This window comes from Ochotona curzoniae, unplaced genomic scaffold, assembly GCF_017591425.1.
Source record: "Ochotona curzoniae isolate NIBS_2020 unplaced genomic scaffold, NIBS_Ocur_1.0 patch258, whole genome shotgun sequence".
NCBI lineage: Eukaryota > Metazoa > Chordata > Mammalia > Lagomorpha > Ochotonidae > Ochotona > Ochotona curzoniae.
In genome coordinates, this window is record NW_024466815.1 from 408,172 (window position 1) to 426,338 (window position 18,167).

Sequence of the window (18,167 nt, forward strand, 5' to 3'; positions counted from 1 at the left end):
GGAGCTGTTCAAAAGATACTCCAAAATACTGCAGATTGTAATCTTGGGAGTTCAGTGAAGGGAGGGAGGGGAGGGGAGGACTCTTCTCCAGGATGAGGAGGCGGGGGGGAGCTGGTGACATTGAAGAGCCTGGGGATGGGACATGGACAGCCCTATCTGGAGCACCATGAGGGTCACCAGTGCCCATCATGCATAATTGCCACCAGGAATGACCCTCTCAGCAGCACCCACTCCTGTTGATCACTTGGTGCCACCCTGCTGCACCTGCTGCCTGGGGCCCCTGTCACACCTGCCCTCCTACCTCACTGCTGAGTCTAACCCAGCTCCTGTCAGCCTCCCCTCAGTGGTCCTGCCTCTCGAGGGCCTGGAGTGAGGCTCTCTTCTCCTTGCTGTCTCTGGTCTTCCTGCCCTCAGCCCTGTGTGTGCACTGGAGTCAGCTTCCAAGCTTCTGAGAGCCTCTGGGTCCCACCACAAATCCACTTTGGAGGCAGGGCATGGTCAGACGTCTGTGGCTTGTAAAAGCTGCTCCTACAGTGCCTGTGATGGACATCTGGGGAAAAGAGCTGCTGCCTTGGGTAGCCCTGGCCAACCTTGCTGGCCGCCTCAGCTTCTCTGCCCGCATACAGTAGCCTCACTCATCAGCACACCTGGTACGTGGCCCTGGCCCGCCCTCTGTGCAGATCCCAGTTCAGGTGCTTCCTCTTCAGTATGCCTTCCCAACCCCTCCATGTAAGTGCCTCTCACTGTGATATCGTGTTCCTAGCCCACATGCTTTACATGTTATGTATTATATGTTGTGTTCTTTAAAAAAAATAAGATTTATTTATTTTTATTGGAAAGGTGGATATACAGAGAAGGGAGACAGAGAGGAAGATCTGTCAGCTGGTTCACTCTTCAGGTGGCCGCAGTGGTCAGAGCTGAACTAAACCATTTTGGAGCCAGGAGCTTCTTCCAGGTCTCCAATGCGGGTACAGGCTCCCAAGGCTTTGGGCTGTCCTCGACTGCTTTCCCAGGCCATGAGCAGGGAGCTGAATGGGAAGCGGGGCCACCGGGATTAGAACTGAAGCCTATATAGGATTCCAGCAGATGCAACACAGGATGTAACCACTGGACTATTGCACTGGGCCCTGTTGTGTTCTTTAAGTTCTACCTATTCATTCATTCATTCATTCAAAAGCCAGTTATAAAGAGAGGTTCCATCCACTGGTTCACTCCCCAGATGGCTGCACCATCTAGTGCCCAGCCAGGCTGAAGCCAGGAACTTCATCCAGGTCTCCCACACTGAATGACAAGGATCCGGGTTTTTCCACCATCCTCAACTGCTTTCCTAGGCCATCAACAGAGAGCAGGATTAGAAATGGAATAGCCAGGACCTGAACCAATGCCCATGTGGGATTGCCAGCCTTACAGCGTAGCTGTACGCACTGTGCCACAACGCCAGTCCTATGTCATGTTCTTTTACCTTTTATACTTTACACATTATATATTATATGTTGTTATCCTTTACTGTGTGCTGTACATGTTGTGTATTACACTCCATGTTCCTTTCTTTTTACGTGTTATTATGCATCATACATTTTACCATGTGCTTTGCACATTATTTGTCTTGTTTCTTTACCATGTACTTTACAGATTACACGTTATAGATCATGTTCCTTTACTTTGCACCCCATCCTTTGAAATGGCCTTGTTTTCTGTCTTTTTTCCCACTGGCCTCCTGTACTGGGCACAAATGTGTGGGAGCAGGAGCCTTTTCTGTACTGCTCAGTTACATCTTCAGTATCTATACAGGTAGCACAGAGTAGGTGCCCTCGCACAGTCTCAAGGGAGCTTTCACACATTGACACAGATGCCCCCAGAGACAGATACAAGAGATCCAAAGTACTCTGAGTGCCCAAGCTAGGGACTGAATGAGGTCGATGAGAAGGGAGGGGGGCAAGTAGTTCTTGGATTGAATCTTTTAAAAAAAATTATTTTTATTGGAAAGGCAGATATACAGACAGGAGGAGAGACAGAGAGGAAGATCTTCCATCTAATGGCTCACTCCCCAAGCGGCTGCAATGGCTGGAGCTGAGCCAATCCGAAGCCAGGAGCCAGGAGCTTCCTCTGGTTCTTGCAGGCGGGTGCAGGGTCCCAAGGCTTTGGGCCGTCCTCAACTGCTTTCCCAGAACACAAGCAGGGAGCTGGATGGGAAGCAGGGCCGCCAGGATTAGAATCTGGTGCCCATCTAACCAGGGTAGGGGGCGGGCCTGGTGGGGGTTATTGCGGGTCACTCCAACTAGGCTGCAGCTCCCACTGGTTTATGCGAGGGCCGAGTATGTGCTGGGCAGCACCAGGCTGGACTGTAACACCCATTGATTCCAGTGGAAGTTGGGAGTGAAAACAGAACCAACCCAGCAATTGCAAACACCAGCTGATCGGGGCGATAGACTGTGCTGGGCCCTGTACTTGCTAGAACACACAAGAATCTGGTTTGAGAATACCTCAGACAGTTTCTTTGGAGATCTCCCCAACCGAAATGCTGAACCCAAACCAAGAAAAGAGAGAAGACAGAACAGGTCAACCAGTCTTCTCAGCTATATCTTAGCAGCGAAATATGGGGCAGAGACTCTATGATGGACTGTATCAACCAGTGGATTCTTCAAAGACCTCATAGTGCTTGGAGTGGCAAGATTGGCAGTGATTCATAACTGTTGAAATATCAAACCACCTGAGCAAGAACCTCAGAGCATACCCTACATCCGGGACCTGGGGAGGGTGGGAAATTGGGTGGGCCTTCTCCCTTAATACCCCCCTTTAAACATGAAGGAAACAATATGGAAAAAATAATAGTCTCACCCACTTTCCTGTAGCCCTTGAACCTTTTTACCCTAATTAACTATGTAAAGATTGTCAAAATATAATAAAAAAAAAATGGAAAAAAAAAGAAAGAAACTGGCACCCATATGGGATCCCGGTGCATACAAGGTGAGGACTTTAACCACTACGCTATTGTGCTGGGCCCTGGATTAAGTCTTGTATGAGAAAGGACCGTAGGAATGTGGTGTGCAAAAGCCCCGAAGCAACAGGCAGCTGGAGGTGTGCACAGAACTGAAAGAAGGGCTTTGTGACTTGGCCTGGGGAAGCAGGAAGCAGGGAGCGGGAGCCTGAGGGCTGAGGCAGGGCGTTTGGATTTTATCCCTGTGTTTGTCCCTGCCTGCGAGGTAGACAAGGGCCCTTAGGGGAACGGGGCAGAACCAGGAAAATGGGATTGGGATTATTCATCCAGTGCAAAGTCATGGCAGCTCAGAAGGTGGGAGAGACAGGTGGCCTGGGACCTGTTATAGGGGTTGGGGGCGGAGAGTGGGGGGAGAGGAAGTGTGAAAGGCGGTGTTGAGCGGGAGCAGGTGCTTTTCAGCTGACACACAGAAGCCGACGACCTGTTGCATTGCAGCTCTGACCAATTCTCTGGTGCCCCACCTTGCTGGCAACTTCTTGGATAGGTGACTCAGCTAGCCAGTAACAGGTGAGCGCAGGCCATGTGTGTTGTTCCTGAGGAGCTAATGAAGGGCCATTGCATGGTTCAGCCACATCTCATCTCTGAAACTGGCAGGGTCCCAGGGAAGGGCCCCTCTGTTGGCTGGGAACTGAGGTGACAGACTCAGGTGGACAGTTCCAAGAGCAGGAAGCAAGCTTTGCTTGGGGAAGCCCCGGGGCATCTGTGACCGCAGGCAGCCTGAGACAGATTGAATTTTATGGATGAGGAGGTACAAGGAGTTCCGGTTGGGAATGTTGGGTTGGCCATGTGTGAAAGATACCCACGAGGTGACTTCAAGAAGGCTTGTGGGAAAATAGAATTGAAAGGTGTTTTATTTCACTGCAAAATATGGTGAAGTCTACAAAACAGCTTTGTTAGAGTTTTTGTCTTCATGAGCCCTTTGAAGACATCCCACGTGTCTGGACTTCAGAATTATTTTGCACTGAAATAGTTAGCTTTGAATTCTATTTTCCGTGAACCTCTTAAAGGACTCTCTTATGCAGTGATGTCAGGTGAACAGGTGGGTGGTCGAGTCTGGAACTCAGCGAGCCATTGGACCTGGAGGGCTTGTAACTGTAGGCCACCACAAAGGAAAGAGAACTGCAAAAGTCCAGAAGCTATCCCAGAGTGCAGCGAGGGCTGGGGCCTGAACTCGGGACCCTCTGACATGCAGGAGCTAGGGTCAGAATGCAGTCCTGTCCCCTCCTAGTCACATGGCCTTGGGCACAGTACTTCATCTGCTTGCCCCTCACTTTCCTCAGCTGTGAAATGGAGTGACAATGACTCCTGCACTGTGGAGTCAACAAATTACTTAGAAGAGAACCTGGCCCACAGAACAGACATATTCAACGTAGCTGCTGTTACAGAAGTTGCTCTTGTTTGGTTAGTTTTGTTATATAACTACAATCCTCGCTGATTACAAATGGAAAAGGGTTGGCTTCAGGACCAGTTAGATCCAGAATGTGATTACAGCTCCTAGATTCTAACACTCAGTCTCCTACACAGGTAGTTCTTGCCTCAGGGTCACAAGATAGCTGCTGTGATTCCATCCCTCATGTCCTCTCATGATCTGGATAAGGAAGGCACATTCTTCATCATTCATTCCTGACAGTGATGTCACTGGGTCTCCCTGTTTCTGATCAAGTCAACCAGTGAGTTCCTGAGCAAGGGAAGGAACCATACCTCTAGTCCATTGGGCGACCAGTTGGAAAGAGTGGGTTCCCAAAGAGAAATCTGGAAAAAAAGAATTATGGAGTGACTAGGGAAGCAAACCGCAAATGTCTGTCACTGGTAGGAAAGCTTAGTCTTCCTCTTTCTTCTGCCCCATAAGGTACTGTGGCCCCTGAGGCCAGTACGCCACAGCCGTGGTGTTTGCCTGTTTGCTGTTCTAGCCTCTAGGCTTTGGGGCTTCATAAGAAAGCCCTCCCTCAGCTTAAGTTCCCCCACCTCTTGACAAGCACAGACTGGAAGCATCGGACCCACAGACACACCGCGGGTAGCCGACGCCTCTAACAGGGGCCCAAGAATGATCATGGATTCTGCTCTGCTCAGCTCTCCTTGCAGCTGAGGTAACCATACACATGAAAGAAATGAGTGAGGGCAAGGGTGTGCCCTGGGAAAGATGCTCCCACTCTCCAGGTCTGATGGGGAGGAGTGCGTTCATGTCCTCCTGGTCTCCCCTGTCACCTGGGGCACAGCACGAAGCATGGCTGGGGGACCAGCTGGCGACCGTGAGGCAAGAAGCCCCAAGATGGAAACCAGCAGTACACCAAGCGAGGCAGAGGGATGGGGGAGGGAGTGCACCTGACATCGCTGACCCATTTCTGCCACGTCCAGGCTCCCGGTTACGTGCGAACCCGTGTCGTCACTGGCCGAGCCACTTCAGGCTGGTGGTATTACCTGCACCTGACTGCGCCAGTGCCACTGCTCAGTCCTCGTTTTGCTGCTTTCTCTGAGGCTGCCCTAGATTTTCCCAGCCGCGGTCCCTCAGCTGCCTGCCTCGCACACAGCACTTTGAATTAGTCAAGCTCCTGACGCCAGCAGCATAAGCCACACTTGGCCATCTTGGACAGAAACAGAATTTATTGAAGACGTAAAAGAATGAACAGGAGATTGAAGGAACAATCTTTAAAAAAAAAAAAAAATAATCACAGCAGCACAAGAGGAAAGGAATCCCCAGATCCTCCACAAAAGTCCAGCCGGCACTCCTGTCAGTACAGAGACCTCTCCTCTCTGGACCTTCTGTCTCACACAGAGGCCCAGGAGAGGCCACCCAGCTGCTGAGCCCACACCCCAGGCCTGCCCCAGCTGTGCTTCTGCAGCGGGCCAGTGGGGAAAGTCATCCAAAGATACATGAAAGAATACTAGTCATAGCAGTGGCTGAGACAGAGGTGGTGTCAGCCCCACTTACGGATTGAAACTATTGCCCCTGTCTCATTGATCAGGCCATGGCACCCCGGCACTTAAGTCTGGTTCCTTTATGGATGCTGTGCTACTCCCCTATCTGGGCTGTCCCTATCAAGAAGATGCAGATACATTTAGGAAGGGGGAGCTCAGGAAGCAAAGAACCAGAAAGAGACCCAGGGGCTCGAGCCCCGGAGGCCTAGACAGGCTGTGAATGCTCGTCCGCCTCTGATTATCTCAGGGAGACCTGGCTGTAGCAGCTCAGAGAAGGCATTGGTGCCAGGAGACCAGGGCCTGTGTGTCCACAGAGGAGATTGACTGTTCCTGACTGAGCTGGGAGCAGAATGCCAACAAAGCCCATCTGTCCAGCAGTGCGGGCGTCAGCAGTCAGGATTATGTCTGGGCCACTGGTTTCCCAGCCAGCTCCAGTGTGACTTCAGAGGACCGGTCCTCCCTCTGCTCCCTGTCCACACTGACCTGCTGGGATCCAGCATCCAACAGGGTATGGTCCTAGGCTCAGGGCTTCAGGGAGAACACCCCTGCCATTCTAGAACTGTTTGTGGCAGAGACAGTAAACAGAAAATGAACAAAATTTTCATTTTCTGAGGCAAAGCTGTAGCACCCCTTGATCAGCACAGGATGGAAACCAGGAGCCCCTAACCAAATCCATCCCACAGGCTTGTTAGATACTATCAAAAATTCACAGAGGGGCAGGCATGTGGACACAGGCAGATAAGCCACCACTTGGATTGTCCACATCCCATCTCAGAGTGCCTGGTAGGGTTGCAACTACGTGATACTTACCATAAAACACCTGGGAGGCAGTGAATGATGGTCCACATGCTTGGGTGCCTGCCACCTGTGAGACTCGGGGTGGGGCGGTGGTTCCAGGCTTTGGCCTGGCCCAGCCCCAGCTCTTGTAAGCATTTTGGGGAGTGAACCTGTATGGATGGAAGATCTCTAGCTACCTCTCCTCTGCCATCTGTCATCCAGCCTTACAAATAAATAGGTAAATTGCTTTTAAAATAATTCATGAAGTTAAACGGTTTATTTTGGAGCAAAAAGTTTTTAAAATCCATGTACCACTTTTTATATTTTCTATGAACTTTAAATTTTTTTAAAAAAACTATTTATTTGAATGGTAGAATCCCAGAGAGAAAGGAGATGCAGAGGGAGATCTTCCATCCGCTGGTTCACCCTCCGAATGGCAGCAAAGGCCAGGGCTGGATTAGGCTGAGTTAGGAGCCTGGAACGCCTATTGGCGCAAGGCCTCAAGCACCTGGGCCTTCCTCCGCTGCTTTCCCAGGCACATCAGCACGAAACTAGATCAGAAGCAGAGCATCCAGGACATTAACTGGTATCAGTGTAGGAATCTGGTGTTATAGGGTCAAGGCTTAACGTGCTGTGCCTCAGCACAGCACTTTCTCTGAATTTTTCAAAGATCACTGTTCTTTGTGGTCACTTGTTGGTCCTTGCTATTGTTTGCAGTGTACTTTAGTATCAACTTTTTTTTAAAGATTTATTTTTTTATTTTTATTGGAAAGTCAGATATACAGAGAGGAGGAGAGACAGAGGAAGATCTTCTGTCCGTTGATTCACTCCCCAAGTGACCACAATGGCTGGAGCTGTGCCGATCCGAAGTCAGGAACCCAGAGCCTCTTCCAGGTCTCCCACACTGCTGCTGGGTCCCAAGGCTTTGGTCAGTCCTCTACTACTTTCCCATTCCACAAGCAGGGAGATGGATGGGAAGCAGGGATGCCGGGATTAGAACCTACGCCCATATGAGATCCCAGCACGTACAAGGTGAGGACTTTAGCTGCTAGGCCACCACACTGGACCCTAGTATTGACTTTTTAAAATTAGCTTCATTTGAGCCCGGCAGCATGACCTAACGGCTAAAGTCCTCACCTTGAACACGCCGGCCGTCGCGCTCACTTAGGGAGTGAATCATCGGACGGAAGATCTTCCCCTCTGTCTCTCCTCCTCTCTGTATATCTGACTTTAAAAAAAAATTAGCTTCATTTGAAACACAAACTTCCAGGGTTCCCATCCTCTGGTTCATTCTTCTAAACTCCTGCAATAGCCAGAACAGGCCAGCTGAAGTCAGAAGCTGGGAGCCCAACCCGGGTCTCCCACCTGAGTGACAGAGGCTTAAGCACTGGGCCATCACTTGCTGCCTCCCATGCTGAGCATCCGCAGGAAGCAGGGTCAAACCCAGGCACTATGATACAGCATGCAGGCTTCTTACCAGCCAGGCAATGCTTGCCTCTTACTGAAGACAGGTAGAATCCGGATAATACCAGAGGTGGCCGGCAGGATGCATGAAAAGCAGAGCTGTCTGCCTTGCCTTGGTTTGACACACATTTGCCTACCAGGGATGTAGTATAGCTCAGGTCCTCATGGGTTGGGAGACTGGTGAGGACAACTGTGAAGCACAGGAAGGACGTGGGAGCATCAAGTGGGAGGGCACATACACATGTGTAGGCGCATGGGCACACTCACAGGCAGCCAGGGTCGGCCTCTTGACAGTCCTGGAGTTGCTCCGCCTGGCTGCTGGTCGGTTGTCACTGTTTGCTTTTTGAATAGGAAGTGTTGCCCACAGCTCCAGGTGTCTGATTCCCCTTGAGAGATCAAATGATGTGGCAGACACATTTCTGCGAGGCTAAACTAGAAGGAGTAGAAGCCCGCTTGCCTCCTCAGAAGAGGCCGCTGCTGTCCAGGTCACCGAAGGCTGCCCCAGCCTCTCGCCCACTTCCCTAGAGCAATTGCTCCTCTGTGCTGCATCCCCTGCCATCTACAGGAGTTGTCGGTGTGCTCACAGAGCACAAGGACACACAAAGCCTGCTCCCCTGGCTTCCTGTCTGCTCGCACTCTCCTAGGCTCGCCTGTTGTTAGACTCCATAAATCTGTTTTAGCTTCCCTGTGCATCTGTCAGTTCACTCTCCTCTGTCTCTGGGCACAAGTTTTAAAATGACCACGCACATGCACCCACACAAAGGCAGCCTTGTACTTCCTCACACAGGAAGCACCAGTAGGCGTCACCAGAACAGTCGTGGCCAGCCTTAGGTTAAGGGAAAGAAAAGTTACTGGACACCTTGATGCCAGTGCTCAGCACTCTCCCACCCTGAACAAAATCAGTTCTATTGGCAGGAGGAGGGACACGGTGGCCCACTTTCCCCTTCCTCTTCTAGCATGGGGTTTCGTCTTCCAGAAGTTCAAGGGCAAGACAAAGCCCAGTGTTTCATACTGGAGGACACAGCGTGAACTCCCTCCCCAGAGGCCTGTGACTCGGGAGGCACTGATCCTCAAGATTCGGTCAAGGCTATCCTTTGCATGCAGCACGTGATGACCCTGTGTCCTGGACACTATTTCAGGTTCTAGGGCTGCATCAGTGAACAAGAGAGACATCCCCACCCTTCCGGAGCTGGCATTTTTGTGGTGGGACAGTCATTGAGTGACTAACAACCAAACTAACCTCAGCTGTTGATGATAGCTAAGAAAAACTGAGGGGCCAGTGCCATGGCATAACGTATTAAGCCACCACTTATAGCACCAGCATCCCATATGAGTGCCAGTTTAAGCCCTGCTGGCTGTTCCACATCCCATCCAGCTCCCTGCATTACTACCTGGAAAAGTGGTGAAATGTGGTCCAAGTCCTTAGTCCTCTGCCACCCATGTGAGAGACCCTAAAGAAGCTTTTGGCTTCAACCTGACCCAGCTCTGTCATTGCGGACATTTGGGGAGTGAACTACGGGATGGAATCTCACTGTCTTTCCTTCTGTCTATGTAACTGCCTTAGAAATAAGTCTTTAAAAAGAAAAAAGCAGAGTGGGTGAAAAAGACTTTGAAAAGAGTGCTCGGGAGTTTGGGAAGAGCTGACACCAGGGGAAGGATCCACCTGGGAGGATGTCCAGATATCCTGGGTCAGGCGTGATACATCCGAACGGAAAAGACACTGGTGAGATCAGAGTTTAGTCAGGGAGACCTTCAAGAGCCAGATCCTGTGGGCCCCTGGCCAGTGGGTGGAGTTGAGGCCCTGGGGAGGTCTCAGCAAGAAACTGACAGGATCTGCTCACAGTGATCAGTGAGCCATGCAGCCTGCTGGAGACATTACCTCTGTGCTGCCGCCCCCTCCCTCCCCTGCAATCCCCCTGCTCATGTTGACTCATTCCTCATGCTCACTTCCTTTCTGGGGAGTAGCTGGGAGGAGCAGACTGCAGGACAGCTGCCCAATTGTCTGGCCTCTGTGCGCAGCTGCCAGGTTACAGGGAATGCAGGGGTCGGAAGAACAAGTTCATTGGTGCACACAAGGATTCCAGAACAGGGAATCACTACAGGACACATGACTTCATTCCCCCAGCAAGTAGAGGGCATCAAAATTAAGGAGGGATGGGGCCCAGTGCAGTGGCCTAGTGGCTAAAGTCCTCACCTTGCATGCGCCAGGATCCCATATGGGCGTCAGTTCTAATCCCGGCATCCCTGCTTCCCATCCATCTCCTTGCTTGTGGAATGGGAAAGCAGTCGAAGACTGCCCAACGCCTTTGGACCCTGCACCAGCCTGGGAGACCTGGAAGAAGTTCCTGGCTCCTGGCTTCAGATCGACTCAGCTCCAGCCATTGTAGCCACTTAGGGAGTAAATCAGTGGACAGATCTTCCTCTCTGTCTCTCCTCCTTTGTATATCTGACTTTGCAATAAAAATAAATCTTTAAAAAAATTAAGGAAGAGATTGCAGAGAAGAGATCTAGGAAAAGGTGTGGTGTGGGTCTCATTTGGGTCATAGTGAGAACAAACCAATGAGTCTGTTGAGACGCTGAGGAAACTGATACAGCCAGCGTGTGCAGTGTTACTGATGCATCCATGTTCCTTGAGCCGAAAATGACGGACCTGATCTGCTAGAGTTACAAGCCAAAATATTTACAAGTGGGCTAGCCTGAGGTCTGAAATTTACACTTTAAAAAAAAAATCTGTCAGAAACAAAGAGTGTGGTGGGGGCGGAAGGACAGCTGAGAAGTGGTCTCCCTGCTTGGGGAGCTGGCAGGGTGGCTCCTTGCAGCCTTCCTTTTGCATTCAGTGCATCTGAAAGTGTCTGTAATAAAATGGACTCCAAAGTGAGTAAAGCTATTCCCCCAGAGCTGGGAGCAGTCACATCTGGTCGTGTCTCACTTGTCCCTTTGCTTCCTCTGCAGCATGGCCGGGAGGACACCCTTGCCGCCCGCTCTGCCCTGCTGAGCTGCTCCATCGGGAGCCCCTGGGACAGCCCCTGCCTCCCGAGATTGTCCTGGCTCAGCTGTCCACAGCGATGGTGGAGAACTGGACTGCACAGGCTCACAACCTTCGCGTCTGGTTCCAGGGGCCAGCATCCTTCATCTTGGGCCTGGCGGCCCTGAACAATGGCTGAGGGCCAGGGGACCCCATAGAGCCACACCACAGCTTGCAGGGCCCGGCAGCGCTCCAGTGCCCGTGGACTATGACCACCTATCGGCCCCTTCCCAGTGATGGCGTCGACCTGGCAGCCAGTTGTGGGGCCAGAGGCGCTGACGTCCTCCCTGGGCCGCACACAGGGGACTACACTCCCATGGGATTCTGGGCCCAAAATGGCAGCATGTCCCAGCCTCTCAGTGAGAACCCAGCCACCTCTACCACCCGCCCCAGCCCCACCACCCCTGCAATGCCCAAGATGGGCGTGCGCGCGCGAGTGGCTGACTGGCCACCCAAACGGGAGGCTCTGAGGGAACAGAGCAACCCGAGCCCCTCCCAGGACGCAGATGGCATGAAGGCCACCAAGGTGGCCCACTCCGTGAGGAGCGTACAGAACGGGCAGCCTCCCGCCAGCACTCCGACCTCCTCGGGGTCCAGAGCCTTCCACCGACTCTCCAGGAGAAGGTCCAAAGATGTAGAATTCCAGGATGGGTGGCCTCGTTCACCGGGCAGGGCCTTCCTCCCGCTGCGAAACCGCAGCAGCAGCGAGATCACCCTCAGCGAGTGTGACGTGGAGGAGGCAGGGGAGCCGCGGGGCAGCCGGCACACAGGCGCGTTGCCCCTCTTCCGGGAGTACGGCAGCACCTCCTCCATCGACGTGCAGGGAGTGCCTGAGCAGAGCTTCTTTGACATTCTCAATGAGTTCCGCAACGAGCAGCCCGAAGCCCGTGGCTCCCAGACTCTGACCGAACTCCTGCGGGCAGATCCCGGTGCACATCTCATGGGGAGCAGTGGTGGCACCAAGGGGGACCCCCGCAACGGGCATCCCTGCAAGGACAATCTGCTCCCCTTGCATCCCATGAAGGAGAAGGAGAAGTCCCGCAAGAAACCTGTAAGGGGCCTTGGCAGCGGAGACACAGTGGACTCATCCATCTTCCGCAAGCTGCGGAGCAGTAAGCCAGAGGGTGAGGCAGGCCGGTCGCCCGGGGAGGCCGAAGAAGGGCGGAGCCCCCCAGAAGTCAGTCGACCCTGGGTGTGCCAGAAGAGCTTCGCCCACTTTGACGTGCAGAGCATGCTGTTCGACCTCAACGAGGCTGCGGCCAACAGGGTGGCCGTGGCACAGCGACGCAACACCACCACGGGGGCCTCGGCGGCGTCTGCGGCCTCAGCCATGGCTTCTGTAACAGCGTCACGGACCCACAGCCTGGGCGGCCTGGACCCTGCCTTCACCAGCACGGAGGACCTCAACTGCAAGGAGAACCTGGAGCAGGACCTCGGGGATGACAACAGCAACGACCTGCTGCTCAGCTGTCCGCACTTCCGCAACGAGATCGGGGGCGAGTGTGAGCGCAACGTGAGCTTCTCGCGTGCCTCCGCGGGCTCTCCAGGCAGCACGGAGGGCACCCTGGCCGAGCCCAGCCTGAGCTGCTACCGCACCAACGCCAGCATCTCGGTGCTAGAGGTCCCTAAGGAGCAGCAGAGAACGCAGAGTCGGCCCCGTCAGTACAGCATTGAGCATGTAGACCTGGGCGCCCGCTACTACCAAGACTACTTCGTGGGCAAAGGTGATGCAGTGGGGGGCCAGAAGGGGAGGACGGAGGGGTTGCTGCTTGTCCTTGCCCCTGGGGCTCTCCCTGCTCCTTTATTATTTCTGTGCCAGCCTCTGTGCCTCTCTCAGGCCGTGGCAGGAATCAGAATTCCCTCTAGAAGGTTAGATGGAGGAACTGAGCTGCTGCCAGCACCCAGTCCTGGATCCTACTCTGAGTAAAGCCTCAGAGACCCCAGGAGACAATAGATAGCAAACATGGGCGTGGAGTAACCATGCCTGGATACAGGACTGACCAGCCTCCAACAACAGCCCCGCTGCCTGGTAAGACAGGAGCGCTGGGTCACACGCATGAGGGGCCCCAGGAGGCCACTGCTAGGGAGAAGAGTGCAGCACGGAAGAGGGACCTGGAGGGTCAGGTGGGTGCTGCAGCTTTGGCCAGGGCTGTCACCAGCCTAGGCCATGAGGTCCTAAGTGTAGATCAAGAACTGTATTCCCAGCTCAAGCAGCAACACTCCTGAAGCATTAGAGGGACAGGAAAGAGGCCAGGGTTGTTAACTGAGTGGGAGGTAACAGGGTCAGATCCTGGGAGGCTTTGAGAGCCACACTGAGGACTCATTTTACCCTGGGCAGGAGGGGAAGGGGGTACCTAGTCTGGTCCCAGTACCCATAACCTCCCAGTGGATAGCAGGGAGACCAAGGAGGAGCCTGCTGTGGCAGCCCAGGTGGGAGACGATGGCCAAGATCCAGGATGGGCTCCCTGCCCCTGTCGTACAGTCCTAAGAGGCAGCACAGCCTCACGCAGAAACCACAAAGCCAGCGACGGCAGGACCTGGCAGCCCCTGCTTAGCTCCCGCTGACTGTGGCCACTTGTGCAAGACAGGCAAACCCAGGGTGGCCGGCCTTTCTGATTGTGGTGATTTAGATGCCTTTATTGTATGTGGCCTCTGCTGATTTCACATGCTAGTAGCTGTATCAATTCAGAGTTGCTAGTGACCAGCTTTAAAAATGTGGAAACATCTCTCCTACACAGAAGCCTGATGGTCAGCAGCCCAGGACCCGTGTGATTGCTGTCCAGCATCAGTGGAATGGCAGGCCTCAGGGAGGTCCATATGGGCCAGGAAGGCTGCTAGAACATCAGCCATCACATCCACGTGTCCAGGCAGGGACAAGGGGAGGAGGGTAAAGACAAAAGGCACCTCTTGGTTGTTAAGTCAGCTCCCTTCAAAGAGCCACCAAGTCCGCATGCTAGCCACTCCCATATACAAGAAAGCTGGGGAATGTGACTTTTTAGCTTTTCTTCCTTCTAAGAATAGAAAGTTTTTCTTGAAAAAAGGAAGAATGGGTTATGGGTAGGCAGCTAATACTCCACAGCAACCAACAATTTTCTAGAAAATAGTCAACGGTGGCATAAGTTGCCCCCACCGAGCCCCAGGTTGAATGTTTTCTAAGCTAGTCACTGAGTGTGGGCTGTCCGGTCTGTAGCTTGTTAGATGTGTGACCATCTTTATGAGGTCTAGAGGCGGCTGTAGGAGCGTCGCAAGCCCACAGTACAGAGATTGCAAGTAGAGAAAGTTCTAGAAGTTGCAGTAATATTTCACATTCATGTCACATGAAATAAGCCTCAAGGTTAAGTCCTTGTCAGAGGAGTTGAGAAGGCTGTTTGATGTTGGTCTTTGAAAATTACCGAGAAGCTCTGAGAGTCAGGGGCTTTTGTACACCTGCAAAAGCTGGTTTAGGGGCCAGGGATAAAATTGGAGAAGGCTGCAAGGAGGACCTGGATACACGGTGCTGGTGATGGACAAGACAGGGTATTGCTGAAATTCCTGGTTTCAAGAGCCAGAAAACATGGATGTAAAGGGAAGCGATAATCTAATCAAAGCTGGCTGTTCCGTTTAGATGGATGCACTCTGTGCCTAGGCTGGCAGTCCTTGAAGGCGGCTCAAGTCAAGATCAGAAAGATCATACCTCAGAATACTTAGTTCTCAGTCGGGCAGGTGGTAATTCCTCCTCATGGAAGTTCCAGAACACCATTCTCTCTCTGACGTGGATTGCTCCGAGTCCCAGGAGCTCATTAGTCTGTGATCCCTAAGCACCAGCTGCATGCTGGTCCTTCCACAGTGCTGGCATGCACTAGCGGGAAAGCCGGTCACCTGTCACTGCTCTCGAACAAGCTGGTGTTCAAGGAGTACAGTCCTAGTAGTCCTCTGAACACCTGGGGAGTTGCTGAAACCCCTGCAGAGGTGGTTCTGCTGGGGACCGTTAACTGACTCCGTGTTTTGACCTTAGATGAATCTTTGGTCCACCCAGAATGTCCAATGACAAGAACCATCAGTTGAATGCTCAGGGGTCAGGCGGGAGAAGGGACTGCTGGCAGCACCCTTGAGTCTGTGCCGTGTGGACTCGGGTGAGGCCAGGCCGCTGGTGGCTTCCCAGTAGAGGCAGGAGGTACCTGGGTTCTTGCTAGCTTAATTCTCTCAGTTGTGCAGAGGAGCGGGTCTGTCCCAGTCCCATTTTACTGCTGAGAGTGCGGTGAGCAATTTGGCCAGGGCCATGACTTAGGAGGGCCAGAGTCCAGATGACAGCCTGTAGGCAGCAGAATCCTACCCACTGTGTGGGAACAAACTGGCAGCTAAGTCAAGTGATGCCAAGCTCGGCTTAATCTCAGCCAGGCCAGCTGTATTATGTGCTGTACATGGTCCTGAGAGTCTTACAGTCATAGTTTTATCTTACCTTCATATCTCTGAACTGTGGGTTGAATCAAAGCTCCCATTTCTTGGATGAGATCACTGATCCCCGAAATGTTCTATGTTAGTAGGGGTAGGGGTACAGTAAGGTAGCTTTTGCAAACTGAATTAGTTTCTCCATTGAGTATGACTAACCAAGCATGAGAGCGGGTGAGCAGGATCCCACAGGTTGCACAAGAGCCTGCCACCTGTCCTGCCCTCAGCTGGAGGGCCACGACCTGTGTCCCTGAATCTCTGCTCAACACTTTCTCCCCCTTCTCCCTCCAGAGCATGCCAATTACTTTGGCGTGGATGAGAAGCTGGGGCCAGTGGCCGTGAGCATCAAACGGGAGAAGCTGGAAGACCACAAAGATCACGGGCCTCAGTACCAGTACAGGATCATCTTCCGGACCCGTGAGGTAGGTCCCATCCCTGCGGTCATGAGTACATAAATGGTAATGAGCCACTCTGCTCCACATGCCCTTCCTCGGTGCCAGCTTGTGGGCACAAGTGCTCCCCTCCTGCTTCACCCACACAGCACTCTGCAGCTTCAGGAGAAGGGGTCCTGTTGGTTTCCCCATTTTGCAAAGAAGGAAACCAAGACCCAGAAGTTAAATGACTTGCACAGGATCAGAGAATAAGCAGCCAAGCGGGGCTTTGAATCCAGTGTACCTGACTTTGGAGCCCAAGATTGCAAAATCTATTTGCAAGAGATTAGCTGTAGTTAATCGAAGAAGCCAAGGAGGGAGGAAAGAGATCATTTCAGGATTATGAGGAGTCCTGCATAATGGAAAGAAGAATGAAGACAACAGCCTCAGGCCTGGCAGGAACTGGGGAGTCTGGACAGGTTCTGCTGTTAAGCTGATCAAGATTTTCCATTCTGGGGAGAGAATCCCCATGTCACACACACGTGACCTGGCTTGCCCCTGGATTAAATGGCAGCTGTGACCAAGGGGGTAGGCCTGTCAGGGACATCCTCACTCTAATAGGACTCTAAATTATTGTAAGTGACAGCAGTCTCTTTGTTAGTGCCTTAAGCCAGAAAGGGAATTCACTGGTTCGCATAACCAGGCATAGCTGGGGTCTGAGTCCCCCACTAAACAGCCTCATTTTATCTCCCACTTGGCTGGGCTCAGCTTGTGCCGTAGTGCCATTCCCTCTTCTTAGTGGAGACTGCCTGTGTGAATCTCCCCTGCCTTTACACCTTCCCGGTCTAAAGCATCTGCAGCATCTCCAGAGACGGCCGTGACTGGCTCTGCTTGTATCGCAAGCCCCACGCCCCAAGCCAGTCATCGTGATTGGGTTGATAGAGGAAACTGGCCAGATCTAGGACATGACTCCACCCTGGGTCCAGTCACAGAGCAGAGTGCTGTGATTGGCAGCTCCATTGGAGTCACCTGCAGGAGGAAGCGGGGCAGTTAGTTCCCCAGGAGAGACGAGCTAGGCAAGGAAACATTTCCAAAAAGACCCACCCAAGTAAATCTTGCAAAAAGATTTCCAAACGACCCATGAAAAGTAGATCTTCCAGAAAAAGGGCAGTAATTAGCTAGGCAGGTGTCCCGAAATGGGCCTTCCACGCTGCAGCACCGCCTCCACCCACATGGACCTGGCCTTTGCCCAGGCCTGAAATCCCAGCAAGCAATGCTGTCTAGGATTTGGTCTGGGGGCCAGCCATACCCTGGACCTCACCCAGACTGGCAGATGTTTCACTGAGGGTCCATACCCCTTCCCCTGATGCAGACCTTCCCACTGAGTGGGGGAGGAGGACTGAGATGGCAGGGAAGCTTGGTGGCAGAGGAGGAAAGGCAGCTCCGAAACCACAGGCCCCAGACCACAGGTGCTCCCAGCCCGTCTCCTGCAGCCCACCTTTCTGGCTGGATGAGCACCAGGACAAGATGTGAGGTGACAGCTCACACCACATAAGACTTTCCAGACACGTGGGCAACTGCTGGGTGAGTTGACAACTGTGATCACATAGCAGCACAACATATACCTGGCACAACTCGACTTCACGTCCTGTGGCAGACATTGTTCTATGCCCTTTGTGTGTGTTAACCCACTGACATCACCGCTCTGTGACGTAGGCTCTTTTGTCCTCATTTATTTAGGACAAACCAGGCACAGAGAGGTTAGGGACTTGCCGACCACACTCTGGAGAATAGCAGAGTGGATGGCTGCCTGTGCTGTGCTATGGCCGCTATACATCCCACTCTGCGATGTGACTGGCTGGGCTCTGACTGCACTCATGGGATGCATGAGTTACAAGCTCAGCCAAAGCCAGCATTGTTGTTTTTCAGAAAACAGACTGTGCTGAATGAATTTTTAAAATAGCAGACTGTATCACAGGTCCTGAGAGCCCCTGGGCTTTATTACCTGGATCTTGGGTCAGAGTGTGGCCATCCTATTAGGGGTCCCCATTCAGTTGTTTTAAGAGTGACTTTATTAAAGAAAAAAAGGAGTGACTTGATGCCCTTCCCAGCGTAGGGCTACCCTGCAGTGCCCACAAAGCCAACCCACCCTAGTCTGCCCCAGGCCGCTTACAACAAGGCCCTTGCA

At 52.7% G+C, this 18,167-nt stretch overlaps 1 protein-coding gene across 1 annotated transcript in view; it reads left to right on the top strand.

Annotated features, from left to right (window-relative positions):
• The window catches only part of LOC121166872 (signal-induced proliferation-associated 1-like protein 3), a 209,217-nt gene that overhangs the window by 112,501 nt on the left and 78,549 nt on the right, over nucleotides 1-18,167 (top strand). Inside the window, exons 3-4 of the mRNA XM_040996189.1 lie at nucleotides 11,108-12,904; nucleotides 15,900-16,030. Of these exons, the coding sequence (XP_040852123.1) occupies nucleotides 11,389-12,904; nucleotides 15,900-16,030 (1,647 nt within the window). The 5' untranslated portion in view covers nucleotides 11,108-11,388. The remainder of the gene's footprint in view (nucleotides 1-11,107; nucleotides 12,905-15,899; nucleotides 16,031-18,167) is intronic.